The sequence below is a fragment of the Calliphora vicina genome, chromosome 5 (assembly GCF_958450345.1).
Source record: "Calliphora vicina chromosome 5, idCalVici1.1, whole genome shotgun sequence".
Lineage (NCBI taxonomy): Eukaryota > Metazoa > Arthropoda > Insecta > Diptera > Calliphoridae > Calliphora > Calliphora vicina.
Window position 1 is genome coordinate 96,949,728 of NC_088784.1, and position 18,283 is coordinate 96,968,010.

At 31.8% G+C, this 18,283-nt stretch overlaps 1 protein-coding gene across 1 annotated transcript in view; it reads right to left on the reverse strand.

Annotated features, from left to right (window-relative positions):
- The window catches only part of Nox (NADPH oxidase), a 42,076-nt gene extending 24,422 nt beyond the window's left edge, over positions 1–17,654 (reverse strand). Inside the window, exons 1-2 of the mRNA XM_065511399.1 lie at positions 16,801–17,654; positions 2,263–2,357 (exon numbers count right to left, since the gene is read on the reverse strand). Coding sequence (XP_065367471.1) covers positions 2,263–2,357; positions 16,801–17,580 — 875 coding nt within the window. The 5' untranslated portion in view covers positions 17,581–17,654. The remainder of the gene's footprint in view (positions 1–2,262; positions 2,358–16,800) is intronic.
- Positions 17,655–18,283: the final 629 nt, after the last annotated feature.

Here is an 18,283-nt window from a genome sequence, read left to right on the forward strand (position 1 = left end):
TTTTATAGCGATCACGAATAATTTCGAACATGCAAAATCATCTTTCAAGGTCTCTCTGCTTCAATTCGTATGGTACCCAATTTTCCTGCATTTGGATAAATCGTGCTGCTTGATTAGCTTCCAATGATTTTGCAAGCTCTTGCTGAGTTTTACTACAATCTTCATGGAATAATGCCGCCTACAATTCTTGGTCTTCAAACTTGTTTGGCTGGCCTGAACGATCTTTGTCTGACGTGTCCAAATCAACACTTCTGAATATGCTTCAGCGGCACTTTTTTGTTCAAATTAAAGAAGTAAAGAAAAACTTCCAGCATATGACGCTTTGTTGAAACAAAATTAGACATTTTTGAAGCAAAGAAAACTTTGGTGTTTACACTATACTGTTCAATAGGTTAGGTTACGTGGGTTGCTCGCAAGTTAGCGAGTTCACTCGGAGGCCTTGTGGCCCATTGTGGTACCCTTAGAAATACTATTCCCTTAAGCTAAAAATTCATACATAAAGTGAGAATAGTTTCCCTCTCTAATTTCGTTGACTATGTGATTCCTGTGGTCCCCGTGGGAGTCAGCCGGTACTTCTAATAAATTTGATCATATTTACTAGTGACACATCTCTGAGACAGTCCAGATCAAGGAAAAAAGCTCTACCAAGATGTGGTAGTCTATGCTCTTGTAAGGCTGGGCATTCACATAGAAGGTCCTCCTCTTCATCCAAACAACTTGTGTTCAATAACTAAGTGAGAATAAATGACAGATATGTACCCTTTAAAATGGCACATAAGTTCTTTAAAACTTAAACCGCGTTCAAAAGATACGCCATCTATTGCAAGATTGTTGTCAAACTCAACAAGAGCATGCAAAATCATTTGGAGATACTCATGCAGAAATTTCAAAACGCTTGCGAGCAGCAGGCAGGATAATTGGGTAACCTACGAAGTGAAGCCGATAGACATTTTTGGAAGTCCGAAATGATGTTTGAACGCTATAAAAAAATCATTTTTGCATACCGAATCATTACTTGCTGAAAAATAGATCCATTACGATAACCCGAAGCTTAAGAAATCTTACGTGAAGACTGCCCAACCAGCCGAATCGACACCAAAGTCATATATCCATGGCGCTAAGGTATTGCTTTGCATTTGGTGGAACCAAAAGGGTCCTATCTATTATGAGCGGCTGAAATTTGGCCAGATCATCATATGAAACCTTTACCTAACCTTGCCCTGTCCGACCTTGTCGTTGCCCCATCATCAACTGAGTAACACATCAAATCAGTAAATATACTGGGTTTGTTGTGTAGTTATCTGGATTCAAATATGTGTTTTTGTATATTTTTTATTAAGGAGTTAATATTTTCAATCTTTACAAAAACTACTGGGAAACTTTCTTGTCCTCAATTGCAGAAACAAAAAAAATAAACTCCTATAGTTTTATTAATTATTTTTGTTCCTGTTATTGTATACACAAAGATTTTAAACTTAAATACAATTTATAAACTTAAATAAAACTTGAGTTTACAACAGATATTGTGTCCTTGGTTGCATCATGGACAACAGATATCGTTTACATGAAGTTGGCCAACGTAACAAACAGTGCAGCAGTGTTTAACGACTAAAGAGCAAGAATAACAACAACGGCAACAAGAAATGACTAACAACATAGCACCGACATGAATTAAATAAGTCAATTGACAACGCCAACACTCCTCCAGGTTCCAGCTGCAGCATAAAAATGAAGACAAATGTTGCAGCAACAACATTGTATTTGGTTTGTTGTTTGTGGTGTGTTTGTTCAAATGTTTCAACATTAAAAAGGATAATTTACAGCGAAGATTGTAAATTGTGCTGAAAGTCATGTTTTTTGTCGTTGTCTTTGATTCTTAATGAACGATTTTAAGAAGCAATGAGGAATTTGAAATGCCCTACTAAAGTTTCGGAGACCTTCTTTCTCTTGACTACCATATATTTCCTACCTTGTAATTGAATCAATTGCTCTTGAAACATTTTAGGGCTTTAGCTGCAGATAAAATATAGAAATGTCATCATGTGGAAACTGGAATTTTTTCGTTACAAATCTTCTAAGACATTAACAATACCACCTCAATAAAAAACCTTAAATGTATGAAAACATTAATGTTAACTCATGTTATTGGCCATTATATTTAAGCTTTTGTTAGACATTTATTATACAAAAAATCCCCACACAAAAGATTAAGAATGAAACAAGTATTAAAACACAGTTTATAAATTAAAATGAAAAACTTACGTTAAACGTCCTTTTAAATGTTCAATCCAACGATCTTGTACCAAATAGCCGTTTCCATCCAAATCGAATAAATGAAAGAATTTTTGTTGGAATTCCTGTTAAAGAAGACAAAAAAAAAATAAGAAAATATTTCATCAGACATTTTTCAACATGATAAAGAATTTTTCTTGTTGTAATTGAAATATTTGTGATTTTCTTAAAGGAAAACTGGTTACTGAATTTTGAATGATGTTAATAATATGAATATTACATTATTTTTTTTTAATATCAGAAGTAGTTACGAGAAATATTTAAAAATTGTCTTCGTGTATGCTTAATTGTAAATAAAGATTGTTACGATTTTACGCTGGGATAACAGGATTTCAAACTCGAATTAACATATTTTTCTTCAGGAAAAATCACTAAATCATGAAATTTTTGTTTTTGCTAAGGTCCTTAATTGTACATAGTCCTTCTATCTACCCTTCAGGAGACTCACAAACCTTGCCTTCTCTTGACATTTTCTATTAATACATGCTTTAATATTAGTTTTTATATCCTTCAGCGTGAGTGGCAAGGGTATATATAAATTTGTCATTCCGTTTGTAATTTCCACATTTTTCATTTGCGACCCCACACAGTATATATATTCTGTATGTTGAAATCAACTTTCCGTAGCCCCCAAATAACCTACATACATGATTCATACATCAATATATTCGCTATAGACCCGGTTCGGATGCTATTTAAAATCAAGCCAAATCGGCCAACAAATGGCTGAGATATAAAGAAAAAACCAGGACAACCTCGATTTTTGACATATTTTTTATCTATATCTGTATTACTAAGTCATTAATAAAGACAATATAGATATCTAATGATCGATATTTCAAAGAACTTTGTAAGTCGGAACTACAATGGGTCAAAATCGGGAAAAATATTTTTTACCCGATTTTTTTTTCTCCAAAAAAGTTTTGTTTCACTAATGAATTTAAAAATAAAATTTTTAAAAATTAAAAAATTATTTTGAAAAAAAAAATTTTAAAAAAATATTTGTAAAAGATTCGGCACAACCGAATATAGCTCTATTACTTGTTTATTCTCACTTAGTTATTGAACAATTTTGTGCCAACAAAGCGTCATGAGCGAGAAGTTTTGCTTTACTTCTTTAATGGTAAGTTTGAATACCAAGAATTGGAGGCATGAAGATTGTTGTAAAACTCAAAAAGAGCTTGGAAAATCATTGGGAGCTACTCAAGCAGCAATATCGAAACGTTTACGAGTAGCAGGATTCATCCAAAAGTAGGGAAATTTGGTACCATACGAATTGAAATCAAGAGTCCTTGCAAGCGGATTTTGAGTGTGCGAAATGATGCTTGAACGCTATAAAAGAAAATCACTTTTGCACCAAATCATTACATGCGATGAAAACTGGATCCATTACGATAACCCGAAGCGCAAAAGGTCGTATGTGAAGCCGAATCGACACCAAATCCAAATATCCATGGCGCTCTCTGTATTTGGTGTTACCAGAAGGGTCCGGCCACATGTTGCAACAATACCTGTTAAAAGTTATTTAGAATGAAGTGGTTGGGAACTTTTGCCTCACCCGCTTTATAGACCAGACCGTGCCCCGTACGACTACTATTTGTTTCGATCGATGCAGAACACTCTCTCTGGGATACGCTTCACCTTGGAACACAGTAGCCGATATTGACTTGATTCGTTCTTGGTCTCAAAAGATGAGCATATGTTGTCAGAAAGATGGGAAAAGGGTTTCAGAAGAAAAATAACAAAAGAAAATGTCAAAATGGTTGTGGTTTGAAAAGAGAGACAAATATATTTCACACTAGTTTTCTATTGAAATTATAATTTTTCTCTCGCTCTGCAAATCACAACCATTGAAAACTATTTTGACAACTGTCATTTGTTTCATATCTGTAATAATCTGTGTCTAAGACGATCAAGCTATATGCGTCTGTCTGTTGATGACACGATAAGGTCTAGAAGGAAGCACCTGGGGGATGAATTTTTTTCCAAATATTCTTTGTTGATCAGAAATATTGAATATTGAAAACTGGCAAAATCGGTCTAACAAAAAAATCTATAAATAATTGTCAGTCCATCTGACGTTTAAAACAATTAAATCAAGGTAGGGTCTAAAAGAGTAGTTCTATACATTGGCACAAATAGTTATTGCTAAGTGCTGGTTCACACACGTCAAGTTTACTTGAGCATATCTTGAGTTTATAGAAGAGAGAGAGAAAGAAAAAGTGGAATCTACTCTCATATTTCATCTACAAACTCAAGACTAGAGATGCTAATCGGGACTGATTTTTTAAAATCCCGGGATTTCGGGATTTGGTAAAGAATCCCGAAATCCCGACCCGGGGTTTCGAGATTTTCGGGAAATCTAAAATCCCGAAAATCATAAGAAAGAAAAGTACATAATTATGTCTTTACAATTGAAAGAAAATTTTTTATTTAGCAATTATTTTTTTTTAGACACTAAAAAGCATAAAATACTTGCATGAGTAAATTATATAAGAAGAAATAACAATAAGTCGATTTTTTCAAGAAAAATTGTATAGCAGAAACGCATTCTACAGAAAATTCTAAGAAATTTTCCCCAAGAAACCATAGAAACCACAATGATATTTCATTATTTATTTTTTTTAATAGTTTTTTTTATTGGGTAAAAGACGAAATGCGCAAGATAGGATTTGATTTTAGACCTATGGTTTCTTGAGGAAACATTCTTAGAATTTTCAGTAGAATGCGTTTCTGCTATACGATTTTTTACTTTTTGATCGTCCATACAAATCGACACAGCCTAATGTACATACTGGTAAAAACAGTACCTTATCTTTTAGCCATTTAGCAATCGAAATATTTTCATTTTATCCCGAAAACCCCGGGATTTAAAATTAAAAAATCCCGGGATTCCCCATTTGGCATCTCTACTCAAGACTTGTGGAATCTCCTCTACTTTCATCTACATACTCACAACTTGCGCAAGTAAACTTGAGGTGTGTGAACCAGCACTAATAGCTAACATATGTGTCCAAAAATAAACAAAATATGTTGAAAGTTTTTAATCAAAATATATGAACAACTTTGATATTTGCTAGTAATAGACCAGGTAAATGTTTTTATACAAAATGCATGAAAATCGGTGACCGTATTATATTGATGGTGGGGGTATATAAGATTTGGCACAGCTAAATAAAATACTGTTATTTGTTTCCCCCAAAATGTTGGAATTTATTACTGATTTCCCTTTGGTACTTAGGTACTGGTTATTAAAATAAACTGGTTACTTTAAAAACATAATGTGATTGGCAGTTATAAGCCTGAGAACTCAAACTTAACAAGTTTTATTTTGGGGGGAAATCACATGTTATAAGTTTAAGTTTTAATAAAACCCTTTTCTTTTTTAAAAAAGAGCAGCACATAAGTTGTAGTATACACGTTTTCATTTAAGATGAGTAGTGTAAACTCTTCGTGATATTTGTTTTGCTTAATATGCCTCTGGCGGTTATAATTTAAATATTTCACTTGTGAATTTATAATCTTTTTAAAAAAAAAATATTTGCACAAACAAGAGATTTATTACTAGGTGTATGTTGCAACTTAAATATTTATATAAATAAATAAATATATGTGTATTAATAAGCAAATAATTAAATCCATCATAGGTGTTTTAAGCTGTAGTGCAAGTTAAAATAAATATTTAAGTTTAATTTAATCATCAACATGGTTTCGCGCATACCATGTCATTTTAAATTTAATTAAAATTCATATTCAGTTGGCAAGAAAGCAAGAAACGAACGAACGAACTCATCTTATAAATAAATTACACTCAACGAACGAACAATAATCCACCTTTTTGGTGCAATCAACAAATGGACAAAATGATTAGTGGCAGTTTTTACAGAATCACTACATGCTGTTACCAAGTACTAGTACCAGTACCAGAGCCATGAGAATGTATTTATAATTCCCAACTTTTGTAGCTACATGTTTCTTTTGTATTTTTTTTTTTAAGTTTTCAAATCATTAAATATTAATGAACTGTTAGGTGATAATATGCAGCACAGCTTGATAGTCGTGGTAAAAAAAAATGTAATCCAATGTTTTAATCGTTAGTTGTGAAGTATTCATGTAACTACCGCAAATAAAATGCATCATTTGTTAAACAATAATTTATGGAAAATATTATTATTAACGATTGTATTCAGTCTCACCTGAACATTACACTGCTTAGGCAGATAGACAGATTTAAATGCAAGAATTTTAAGTACTCGTTAAATGAAAGCCTAATAGAGTGATTGACAAAAGTTTAATTGTCCAGGAAAAGAAGGAAATAAGTGGTTGAAAAGTAGGAAAATACTTACTAACCAGCAGGTTATCTTAGACTAATACTAAGACTCTAAGACGATCTAGCTAAGTCCGTCCGTCTGTCTGTCTTTTAAAAAAACGATAGCGCCCAAACAAAAGGAGCTAACTGGCTGAAACCAATATTCTCTGTTGATAATGATTGCAAATCGACAATATCTGTCCATGATTTCACCCTGATCATATACTAATGACCTTCCGGAATACTGTTTGAGCAACCATAAATATGTTGAGTATGCGGCAATCTTTATAAAATTTTGCACTAATTAGTTCTAAGTATTCTGGAATATATTCTAAAGTATGCCAAAAATCAGGAAATATTTGTCCCTAGTCCCCATACAAAAGCACCATCATAAACAAGTTTTATATGAACCTAACTTTTTCTACCAATTTTGTGAGGATCGGCCCATAATTGATCCTGTTCCTCAAGAAACCTCGAGATTAAAATCTATTTTTAGTCCAGTTAAATGGTTTGAATTCATTATTTTGCCATATCTTTTAAAAATTGTGATAGAAATCGGTGGAGTTGATATTGCCATGTCCGTCTGTACATCAATATATCAGGTTTATTCCTGGTTCTGTTGCTATTTAAAATCGGGAAAATCATAGTTATTTTTTTGGAGAATCCTGTCCATTTTTGACCACATTTGTTGAACATAATGAACTTAGTGCTGGTTCACACACGTCAAGTTTACATGAGCAAGTCTTGCGTTTAAAGAGAGAGGATGAAAAAGATGAAAATCTTTCCAATTTCATCTCCTCTCTCATCTACAAACTCTAGATCTTTTCCACTTTTGACCTAATATATTGAATATTATAAACTTAGTGCTGATTCACACACGTCAAGTTTACTAGAGCAAGTCTTAAGTTTATAGAGGAGATTGGAAGAAAAATACGAAAGTCTTTTCAATCTCCTCTCCTCTCGCATCTACAAACTCAAAATTTTGTCCACTTTTGACCACATTTGTGTAACATTATGAATTTAGTGCTGATTCACACACGTCAAGATTACTTGAGTAAGTCTTGAGTTTATAGAAGAGATAGGAAGAAAAAATAGGAAAGTCTCCAATCTCCTCTCCTCTCTCATCTACAAACTCTAGATCTTGTCCACTTTTGACCACATTTGTGTAACATTATGAACTTAGTGCTCGTTCACACACGTCAAGTTTACTTGAGCAAGTCTTGAATTTATAGAAGAATAGGAAAGTCTTCCCAATCTCCTCTCCATCAACAAACTCTAGACTTGCGTTAGTAAACTTGACGTGTGTGAACCAGCACTTAGGACATTAAAAGGCCAACATTAGCTTCAACTTCCCGTATATAGGTTTTTGACATAGACCACTTCCCGCCAAGAAATATTTCGTTGAGACCTCAAAAGCATCTTTTCGTTTTTGGCTTTGAGTTCATCTACTAGCACCATTGTTTTACTCGTACCAGTTTCCTCTCAATAATGAGGGTGTTACTGATATTAGTAGCTGTTTTGCGAACATATTTCCTGGTCACAAGTACATTCATTGAAAAGTCTTTGTAATTTCTACATTTTTCATTTGCGACCCCACAAAATATATATATTCTGGATCGTTATAGATAGCGAAGTCGATATAGCCCTGTCCGTCTGTCCGTCTATATGTTGAAATCAACTTTCCGTAGCCCCCAAATAACTTACATACATGATTCATACATCAATATATCGGGAATTCTTCCGGCTCGTTTGTATTTAAAATCGACAAAATCGGCCAACAAACGGCTGAGATATAAGGAAAAAACCGAGACAACCTCAATTTTTTACCTATTTTTTTATCTATATCTGGATTACTAAGTCAATAATATATACAATATGGATATCTAATGATAGATATTTCAAAGTCCATTGCAACGATGTATGTAAGGCTATAGTAAGTTGGACCTACAATGGGTCAAAATCGGGGAACATTTTTTTAAACCGAATTTTTTTTTGTCATAAATTATTTTTCCAAAATTTGTATACCCTTCACCTTCGTGAGAAGGGTATATACAAGTTTGTCATTCCGTTTGTAATTTCTACATTTTTCATTTCCGACCCTATAAAGTATATATATTCTGGATCCTTATAGATAGCGGAGTCGATTAAGCCATGTCCGTCTGTCTGTCTGTTGAAATCATTTTTCTGAAGACCCCAGATATCTTCGGGATCCAAATCTTCAATAATTCTGTCAGACATGCTTTGGAGAAGTTTGCTATTTAAAATCAGCAAAATCGGTCCATAAATAACGGAGATATGAGCAAAAAACCGGGACAACCTCAATGTTTGACCTATTTTTGATGTATATCTGGATTACTAAGTCATTAATATAGACAATATGGATATCTAATGATAGATATTTCAAAGTCCATTGCAACGATGTACATAAGGCTATAGTAAGTTGGACCTACAATGGGTCAAAATCGGTAAAATATTTTTTAACCCGAATTTTTTTTCATCAAAAAATTAATTTTTTTTTCCAAAACAAAATTTAAAAACTAAAAAAAAAAATTTTAAAAAAATTAGAAAACAATTTCAAAAATAATTTTTGAAAAATAATTAAAAAAAATAATTAAAGTTTGTTTACCTAAAAAAATTTATTTTAAAGTATAATTTGGTGAAGGGTATATAAGATTCGGCACAGCCGAATATAGCTCTCTTACTTGTTAAATTGAAAATTGTTTATTTTTGGATCAATAATAAATATTGTTCTGAAAACTTTTGTATATTTTTAGAAATTTAGTTGTCTAACTAACGAGAAAACTTCGAGTCCATTCGATCCAAAAGTACGCCCTATATTTTTAATAAATAAAGCAAAATTTAAATTTTGAAATACCTATAACTCGGAAATTATAAGAGATAAATAGCATGTTTTTTCAAGCGCTTTCCAAAAATATAAAAATTTTTGAAATCGAAAAATTTTTTAAAAAATGGCACGTGTTTAACAATTTTACATGTCGAAGGACTCTATTTTGCGACGACCCTTGGGAATTCGTATGGCCCATTTTAATACATTAAACTTGACTACGCTCATGTCAAATTTTAACCGTTTAGAAATGCCAGATTTATTTCCAAAAAATTTCGATTCTGCCCCACTGTGCAGTATTGTTTTGCTCGTTCCAGTTTTCTCTCAATCATTAGGGTGTTACTGATATTAGCGGCTGCTTTTCGAACATACTTCCAGGTCACAAGTACCTCCATTGAAAAGTGAAAAATATATTAGTTTCTCTTCATAACTATTCCATTTATGGACTGGTTTTTCTTAAATTTAATTTGCAATGAGCTATAGTCAATTATTTCAGTATTTTAAGACTAGCTAAATTCAACAAAGACTATTCTGGTAGGAAACAAATTATCATCCGTTTCTGAGGAAAAAGCGTTCAAAATAAGAAATACTTATCGCTAATAAATCAGTTTCGCCTAAAATATGATAACGCGATCATTCTCAAGTCGACCTTAAAAAGGGACAAACACAAGTGTATTGATCTTTGAAAAACAATAAAAACATTACGATTATAAATATTTGTCATCTGAAATCAGTGTTATCACAGTTGAAAAAAACCTACAGACATCTACAAAATTGTCAACTAGATAATGACAGTCTTGATCGAAAGTTGTTACTTTTTTGTTTTTTTTAAGGAGTGAGATCGAAAAATTCTTAACACACGTTTTTCATTACATTTTTTAACCCAAGTATTATTTGAATTTTTTTTTGATCAAGTTACCTTTGAAAAACATGTCAGTTATTATGTGTAATGTCAATTATATTAATTTTTTTGTTAATCTGATTAAAATGAGTGACCAGAAAAAAGTGCGTACTGAAATTATTAAATATTTTCAACAAAACCCAACTTGGTCTTACAAAAAGTTGGCCAAGCATACAAAGGTCTGCCGTCAAACTGTTTCCAATGTTATTAAACAGTACCGGGAGAACTTGTCAGTTGATAGAAAACCTGGTTCAGGTAGAAGGAATGGTCCACATGATGTTTCTAAAGCCAAAAAAATAGAACGCATTTTCAAAAGAGCTCCCAACACATCCGGTAGGAAAGCAGCCCGGTTAGCTCAGTGCTCGGACTATTTGGTACGAAAAGTTAAAGCTAATGCAGGTTTAAAAACATACAAGGCTCAAAAAGTTCCTGACAGGAACGCTACTAAAAATTTAGAGGCCAAAAACAGAGCACGGAAATTGAAGTCAAGTTTTATAAAAAAATATTCTTGCTGCATAATGGATGACGAAACGTATGTTCTGGCAGATTTTTCGCAACTTCCAGGTCAAAAATTTTATGTTGCTGATGCTCGAGGGAATGTTGAAGAAAAGTTTAGGACCCAAAAGCAGACAAAATTTCCCAGAAAGTTCTTGGTATGGCAAGCAATATGCAGTTGCGGCAAAAGAAGCCACTCATTTGTTACAACGGGCTCTATAAATACCGAAATTTACATCAAGGAATGTTTACAAAAAAGGCTGCTTCCATTCATAAGACTTCATAATGTGTCCACTTATTTTTGGCCTGACTTGGCATCCTGTCACTATGGCAAACAAGCCCTTGAGTGGTACAAGAACAATAATGTGGTATTTGTACCAAGAGAGGCAAATCCTCCAAACTGCCCGGAGCTAAGGCCAGTGGAGAGATATTGGGCTCTTGTTAAAAGAGAATTGAAGAGTACAAAAAAGGTGTCCAAAAGTGTGGTAGATTTTAAACGGAGATGGACTACATGTTCGAGCAAAGTGACAGAAAGCACTATAAAAACGTTAATGGAAGGGTTTCCGAAAAAGGTTCAAAATTTCATCACTAGTGATTAAAACTATAAAAATAATTTTTTTTGTAAATTGTAATAATAATTTCAATCAAATAAAAAAAAAATTAAAGCTGTAAGTTTAGTGGTTTCTTTTTTATAAACATATATGTATGTTAAGAATTTTTCGATCTCACTCCTTAATTCTATATAATATTAACTGAGTGAAAAATTTCTTCCTCAACTGAGATGCAAACAAAATTGTACATTTGTGAAATGCAAACAATATAAAGATGCCCACTAAAGACTGATCAAACGATCGATCTTGCAAATGATCAGGTGAAGAAAACAATACGAGTATGACAACAACAACAACAACAAAAAAACCACAACAAGTAATTAATTGATGATATTTATGTAAATTTTTGAGTATTAAGAAAATAAATTTATTTTGTAGCTGATGATACTTTTTGTTGTCTTGTTTTAATACTTTAGCAGTAAAAAAAATGCAAATTTATCGTAATATTAACAATATCGACTGCAAAACAAAAACGTGTCTGTGGATTCTATCTACATATCAGTACGTCTCTTCACCCATCTAAACATCCATCCATTCAACCATACGTCCGCCTGGTTGTGTTTCTGCGAACAGGAATCGTTTCGAAAATATGTGAAGGTTACAAAAGTTGATGTGCAAAAACAACAAAATACTTGTTATTATTGAAACATTCCAGTTAACAAAAAAAAGGGGGAATTAAAATGGTCGTTTGTTTTTTAGGTTTTACACTAAAAAGAAGTTGACTGAAATTATTTATTAAGCAGCCAGTGGAAAATTTGTTACAAGTAGTTTTTTGCAAGTTGGTTATAACTGATGAAAAGTCAGCAGAGACTTTAACATGTCATTCCTCAGTAGTTACCATTGGTCTCCACGTAGCAATATTTATTGCCGCAATTATCAAATGATTGCTCTACTGATTGCTTGAGCAATTATTGTGAAGCAATAAGCTGTCAGTCAGCTCAGTTGTCATTAATGTAAAATTTCTTTCTTTCTATGATTCGGTGTGATTAATTCATACAAGTACAAAAAGTACCAAAAGAAATTAGTGGAAAAAATCTTTCAACTCAAAATATAATCAAAACACACCTCAGTTTTTCATAAAATTTCTCGCGTTGAAATTTTTGTATTTGAGACGAACGTTTTCTCCACTTAAAGCAATCAGCAAAGGCAGTTGTTCTGCCGACAATTTTGCTTGTGCTTAGCAATAAAAATTGTTACGTGGAGACCTAGGGTTAAGCAAGTAGTCAATGTATACCTTATAGACAGTAATTGTCACTAATGTCTGATCACTTGGCTAACTTCAATTTATATATTTTGGGTCATTTGACATTTGTGTGATCTTTATAGTGCAGACAGTAGTCAATCGGTTACTTTATACATTCCAGGTAATCTAACGTGAAGTCAATTGCCTCTTAAGTGTCTCTAAGTAATCTAGAGTGTAGACACTTTAAATGTTCATATTGTACTGAACTTTAGAAAGTAGTTACTTTACCCACCAGAAGTAATCTATTGGAGAATTGTCAATTAGCACCCGTACATGTTAAAATAACTAGTTATGTAGCTGATCAAGTTACCAGTTGGGTAGCTAGTAATGTAACTGACTATGTAACTGGTATGTGAATCCAATGCATTGACTATTTTGGACCATCTATTAGACAGTCTCATTGTAATCCAAAAGGGTCAATTGACCCCTTGCTTAGCACTTGTTAGTTATGTAACTAGTCATCTCAAATGATAGTTGAAATCACTAGTTTGGGCCAGTCTCCTAGAACTGCTGGGTCATTAATCACTCATGCTGACAGTTGACAACTATTGAAAACTCAGACAACATAATACATCTCATACAACTCACACAATATGTTATTAATGTTTAACAAAAATATTTAGAGCTTTGGTTTAATAGTAGGTTGTACAGTTTAACTGATGAATCTTCCAAATAAATTACAAAAAAAAAACATTCCAATCTTAGACAAGCCACTTAATAAATTCTGCAGGTGCTGCTGAATCATTTTCAAAGTTTCTAAGCTATTTGTAAGCACCCACTACTCCAGATTTCTAATAAATAACACATTCACAACAACAGAAAAACAAGCATTTTAGTTTATTTTTTTTTAATTAGAAACAGCACGTTTGTAATGTACGTGCATATTTAAACAAATAAAATTGTTAATATGTACTCATAAGTCAAACAGTCTAACGGTTTTATTACGTAGTTTTGAAATAAAAATTATTTAATTTATTCAAAGATTGAAAAAAGGTAATTTTAAATAGTTAGAAATTTTGAAATTTATTTAAAAATTAAACATTTTTCTGCTCTTGTCTGTTCTTTGCAACTTGTCTGTTTCTCTGTCTCTTAGACCCCTTTCACACTAGGCAATTTAGTTGCGCAAGTCTTTTGCCCAACAACAAAACAGCATGCAAAATTTTCTTCTTCTTAACCCGACATTACCTCTGGCATCTACAAACACAAGAGACTTGCGCAACTAAATTGGCTAGTGTGAAAAGGGTCTTACGGGCAACGAATTTTGTGCATTTTGTATAAAAAAAATGTATCTGATTCACTCGATTTTGTTAATTTTGCATTTTTTATTACAAGAAATTACCGTTATCATTATAATACCGTTACCGAAATAAGCCAAAAACGCGTTATCGCTAAATCACAGTTGAAAAAAATATAATTATCTCTTGAACTAAAAGAGATAACTTACATATGTATGCATGTTTATTAAGAACTATTTATATTTTAAATTACAGCTCATTCTTGGATTTTTGGCGATTTTTTTAAAAATTATGAGACGCGAGATGGCGTGTAATTTTGCTAATAAGGCGTAAAGCGCTTTATTTACAACTTTTGTATCTTTGGTGGCCCCCACTGAAATTTTTTTGATTTTCTCGAAAAAAGGGTCAAATTTACCCCTCTAGAGAGAAGAGATAGAGGGTTAAGATCTTCCACAAAAATGATGGAATGACAATAAGAATTCTCTCAGATATGAACTTACAAAATTTACCTTCAATCAAAAATTTAAAACTTTGACCCACTGTAAACAAAAATTCAGACTAGCTGGACTATAACTTATTCCACAAAAATGATCTACTCAACGTGCTCTTTCAGAATTATAGGGTCGCTATTCTGTTCCAATCAAAAAGTCTCAATTTGTTGGACAGTGTAATTTTCAAAATTAATGAAATAAAATTGAATCTTAAGACTTTATAATAGATTTGAATTGAAGAACAATACATTTTTAAAGCTATTTTGATAAACTTGAATGATTCAACAATTGAATGAATTCTTAAAGGATTGAATTCAATAAGTTTACAGTACTAACACCCATCTATACTGGCAATAAATTTATTAACATATAAGTATTGCAGCAAATGTCAAAATTAGACACTTATTTTTCGTCAACAGTTTTTTGTTGACAATTATTGCGAAAATAAATTGTCATATTTGGTTGTCAATTTGTGTTTGACATTTCAAAGAAAACAAAAAAAACACATCATAAAAACATCAAAAGAAAATTATTTGCAGAAATTTTACAAAAAAGATAAAATAAAGTAATTTGTAATTTTTTAAAATGTGTGTTAACATAAATACGTTTTCCCATAGACTTAATCCTAGGTCTCCACGTAGCAATTTTTTGATAAATACAACGAATTAATTCGTGCTTAATGCTTTAATGGAACTTTTAAGAGAATATATTTAATTTTGAAAATTGATTTAAGGATTTATTCTTTCGAATCTTTGCTTTCAATTCCATAGTTATTCAGCCTTCGTACTAGATTAAATGCAACCTGTTTCTTATTGTTCCCTTCGATTTATTTTAGATTCTTCAGATTCCCTTTGATTTTGTTAATTTAAAATAAAAATTTTAAATATTTTTAGTAAATAATTTTTTTTAAAATTTATTATTGAAAAAATTCAAATTTTTTTTATGAATTTTTTTTAAATAAAAATTTTAAATAGTTTTGGTAAATAATTTTTTTTTTTAAATTTATTAGTGAAAAAAATTTTAAGACAAAAAAATTGTTTTGGTCTCCACGTAGCAATCGACTCCGTTGTCTATAACGATCCAGAATATATATAGACCAAACATCGACAAATTTCTATCACAATTTTCGACCGATATTGCAAAAATTATCAATTCCAAAGATTTAGAAGGGCGAAAATGTAGGAGAAATATCACAGTAAACTTTGCAAGAATCATACTAACCCCAATTTTCACAATTTTTAGTTATTTATATTTCTATATATTTCTATATTTTTCATTTCCGAACCTATAAAGTATATATATTCTAGATCCTTATAGATAGCGGAGTCGATTAAGACATGTCCGTCTGTCTGTTTGTCTGTCTGTTGAAATCAATTTTCCGAAGACCCCAGATATCTTCGGGATCGAAATCTTCAATAATTCTGTCAGACATGCTTTCGAGAAGTTTCCTATTTAAAATCAGCAAAATCGGTCCACAAATGGCTGAGATATGAGGAAAAAACCAGAACAGGTAATTAAGACAAGGTAATTAAGACAAAAATTGTTTGCTAAATTCCATGTAATTGTCAATTATTTTTTCAAATATTTCCACAAATATGTATGCATGAGGACTGTTTTAACACACAAGTGTGTTTTATTCGACTGTGTCAATTCATACATATTCACCACGAACTCATAAGATTCTTCTACATCTTGACCAAAAAAATTTTTTTTTTAAATAAACATATTTTCTCACATTTATATCATTATATTTTTATTATTATAAAATATTCGGACCAAATTTCGTATTTTTAGTTCCTGTCTGTCCGTCTGTCTGTTGAAATCAATTTTCTGAAGACCCCAGATGAGATATGAGGAAAAAACCAGGACAACCTCGATTGTTGACCTATTTTTGACCTATATCTGGATTACTAAGTCATTAATATAGACAATATGTATATTAAATGATAGATATTTCAAAGTTGGACCTACAATGGGTCAAATTCGGAAAAAATATTTTTTAACCCAAATTTTTTTTTCACCAAAAAAACAATTTTAAAAAGAAAAAATTTTTTTAAAATTTCAAAAAAATGAAAAAAAAATAAATTTTGTTTACCTAGAAATATTTAAAATTTGTATTTTGTATTATAATTTGGTCAGATTCGGCACAGCCGAATATAGCCTCTTACTTGTTTAACCTAAAGTTATACTGACAGTTTTCATATAATAAAAATTATGGGGCTAAATATACAACAATAAAGAGTTTTTCTTTAAATTCTCACTTATTCGAGACATATTTTTAAAACTTTTTTTTAACTTTTTCTTTTACAAAAAAAAATCAAATGCTACAATTACAAATTGATGATCGATAAAAAAATCATTGCGACTGGCTCACTTACCTCTTCTAGAAATAATTTGCGAAATCTCTCCCTGGTATGTTTACCCTCACCCAACAATGCACTGCATTCAGAAATTATTAACCAGCGAATTTTATCACGTCTCGCCTCCAATTCCATTGAACTGCAATTGTTCTTATCTAAATTAATATTGTAACGTTCCATGTATTTGGTGGCATGTTCATTGGCTTGTTCTTCACTGATCTCATGCATGTTTGAGGTTGTGGGTGGTGGTGGTGAAGGTGTAGGTGTAGGCGCCGATGAAGACAACAGAGATGTTGTATTGATTGTGTTGTTGCTACTGGAGGAACAAGTAGCAGATAAGGCTGTTCTGGGTGGTTTGTAGGGAGGTTCATTAGATGCGGCCGTTAAGGAAGAAGCATTTGAGGATGCCGACGAATAAGCCGGCAGAGTAGAGGGTGTTGAGATATTAAACGGTGACTGAGATCGTGAATTGTTATAAGTTATAGGCTTTTCCATCATATGTTCATTTGTTAGCTGCAATATTGCGGGAGTTTTAGTAGCCGTTTCCTTTACTATTTCCGATTTAGTTGGTGTTTCATCATATCCATTGGGATTTAAGTTAATATTTAAACTACTTTTGTATTTATTGTTGTGGGAATTTAAGTTGTGTTTAGGAGATTCCATTATGTGGGCTGTACCATGTAATTTCTCCAAATACTGTGCAGCTTGTGTCAACATAAAATCCACCGGATTGTGGTCTCTAGCGATTGACATATTATTTTGTTTATTTGAGGTATTATTATTATCATTATTATTCATTGTATCCGAGGTAGTTTTATTATTTATAGTTTTATCATTGTTGTGATGATGTTGATGATTGGAGGAGGTTGTTGAGGTGGTTGACGGAGTTGCGGTTGCTGTGTTCGTTGTAGTCGTTGTGTTTGCATAAGGTAAATCATCGGAGAATGACACTTTTTTGGGTGATCTTGTTGGTGTTGCTGGCACCTCTAAGGAGTTGGTAGATGACACTGAACCACGGTGATTTTCACTACTGGTATTTAAGCTTAATGTGTGATTATTTTCCATTTTTTTTTTGTAAGTTAAAGTTTCTTTTTAAATTAACATTTTAATGATCACAAATATGTTTTACTTTTATTTATTGTGTTGGAAATAGTCGTTAGTTAGGTTCAGCTGTTAAATAGAGATTTTAAAATTTTATTTATTTTTCATTTTTCTCAGTATTTTTTTTAGTTTTATTATGTATTTCATTGGTTAGAGGAATTTGTTTTTGTAATTAATTCCAATACTAACGATTTGGCGAGAAAATAATAAAATTGAATTTTATTTTAATTTAAACAAAAAACACATCACTCACTTTTTTTAGAATTTAGTTATTTTGTCCACTTGATTTGTAGTAAGTAACACATTTTTCAAAGTTTTTAAATAGATTTTAAAATCCCAGCTTTGGGATTTTTGATTTTCAAGTTAAAAATTTTTTTAAAAAAATCGGTTACATTTGGAA